This window comes from Fukomys damarensis, unplaced genomic scaffold (genome assembly GCF_012274545.1).
Source record: "Fukomys damarensis isolate Sample0158 unplaced genomic scaffold, DMR_v1.0_HiC HiC_scaffold_7, whole genome shotgun sequence".
NCBI lineage: Eukaryota > Metazoa > Chordata > Mammalia > Rodentia > Bathyergidae > Fukomys > Fukomys damarensis.
In genome coordinates, this window is record NW_022900919.1 from 4589263 (window position 1) to 4589554 (window position 292).

General features: G+C 67.1%; 1 protein-coding gene across 1 annotated transcript in view; it reads left to right on the forward strand.

Annotated features, from left to right (window-relative positions):
- The first annotated feature begins 24 nt into the window (after window positions 1-24).
- Magel2 (MAGE family member L2) overlaps window positions 25-292 on the forward strand; it is a 4084-nt gene continuing 3816 nt past the window's right edge. The window contains exon 1 of the mRNA XM_033760990.1: window positions 25-285. Within this exon, the coding sequence (XP_033616881.1) occupies window positions 156-285 (130 nt within the window). The 5' untranslated portion in view covers window positions 25-155. The remainder of the gene's footprint in view (window positions 286-292) is intronic.

The following is a 292-nucleotide window of genomic DNA, read 5'->3' on the forward strand; positions in this document are numbered from 1 at the left end:
GCAGAGAGCTGCTGCCGGCGCGGGAGCCGCTCACTTCCTATTCAGCCTTCAGCAGGGAGCGAGCTCGGCCACGTAGGCATTCTCTCTCTGCTGCCTGGAGGAGACGGCCCAGCAGCTGTCGGAGGACAAGACCCACCAGCTGTCAGCCAGGGGACATGTCGCAGCTAAGTAAGAACCTGGGTGACTCCAGCCCTCCCGCGGAGGCCCCCAAGCCGCCTGTCTATAGCCGCCCCACGGTTCTGATGCGCGCCCCGCCTGCCTCTTCCCGGGCTCCTCCGGTCCCTTGGGACCC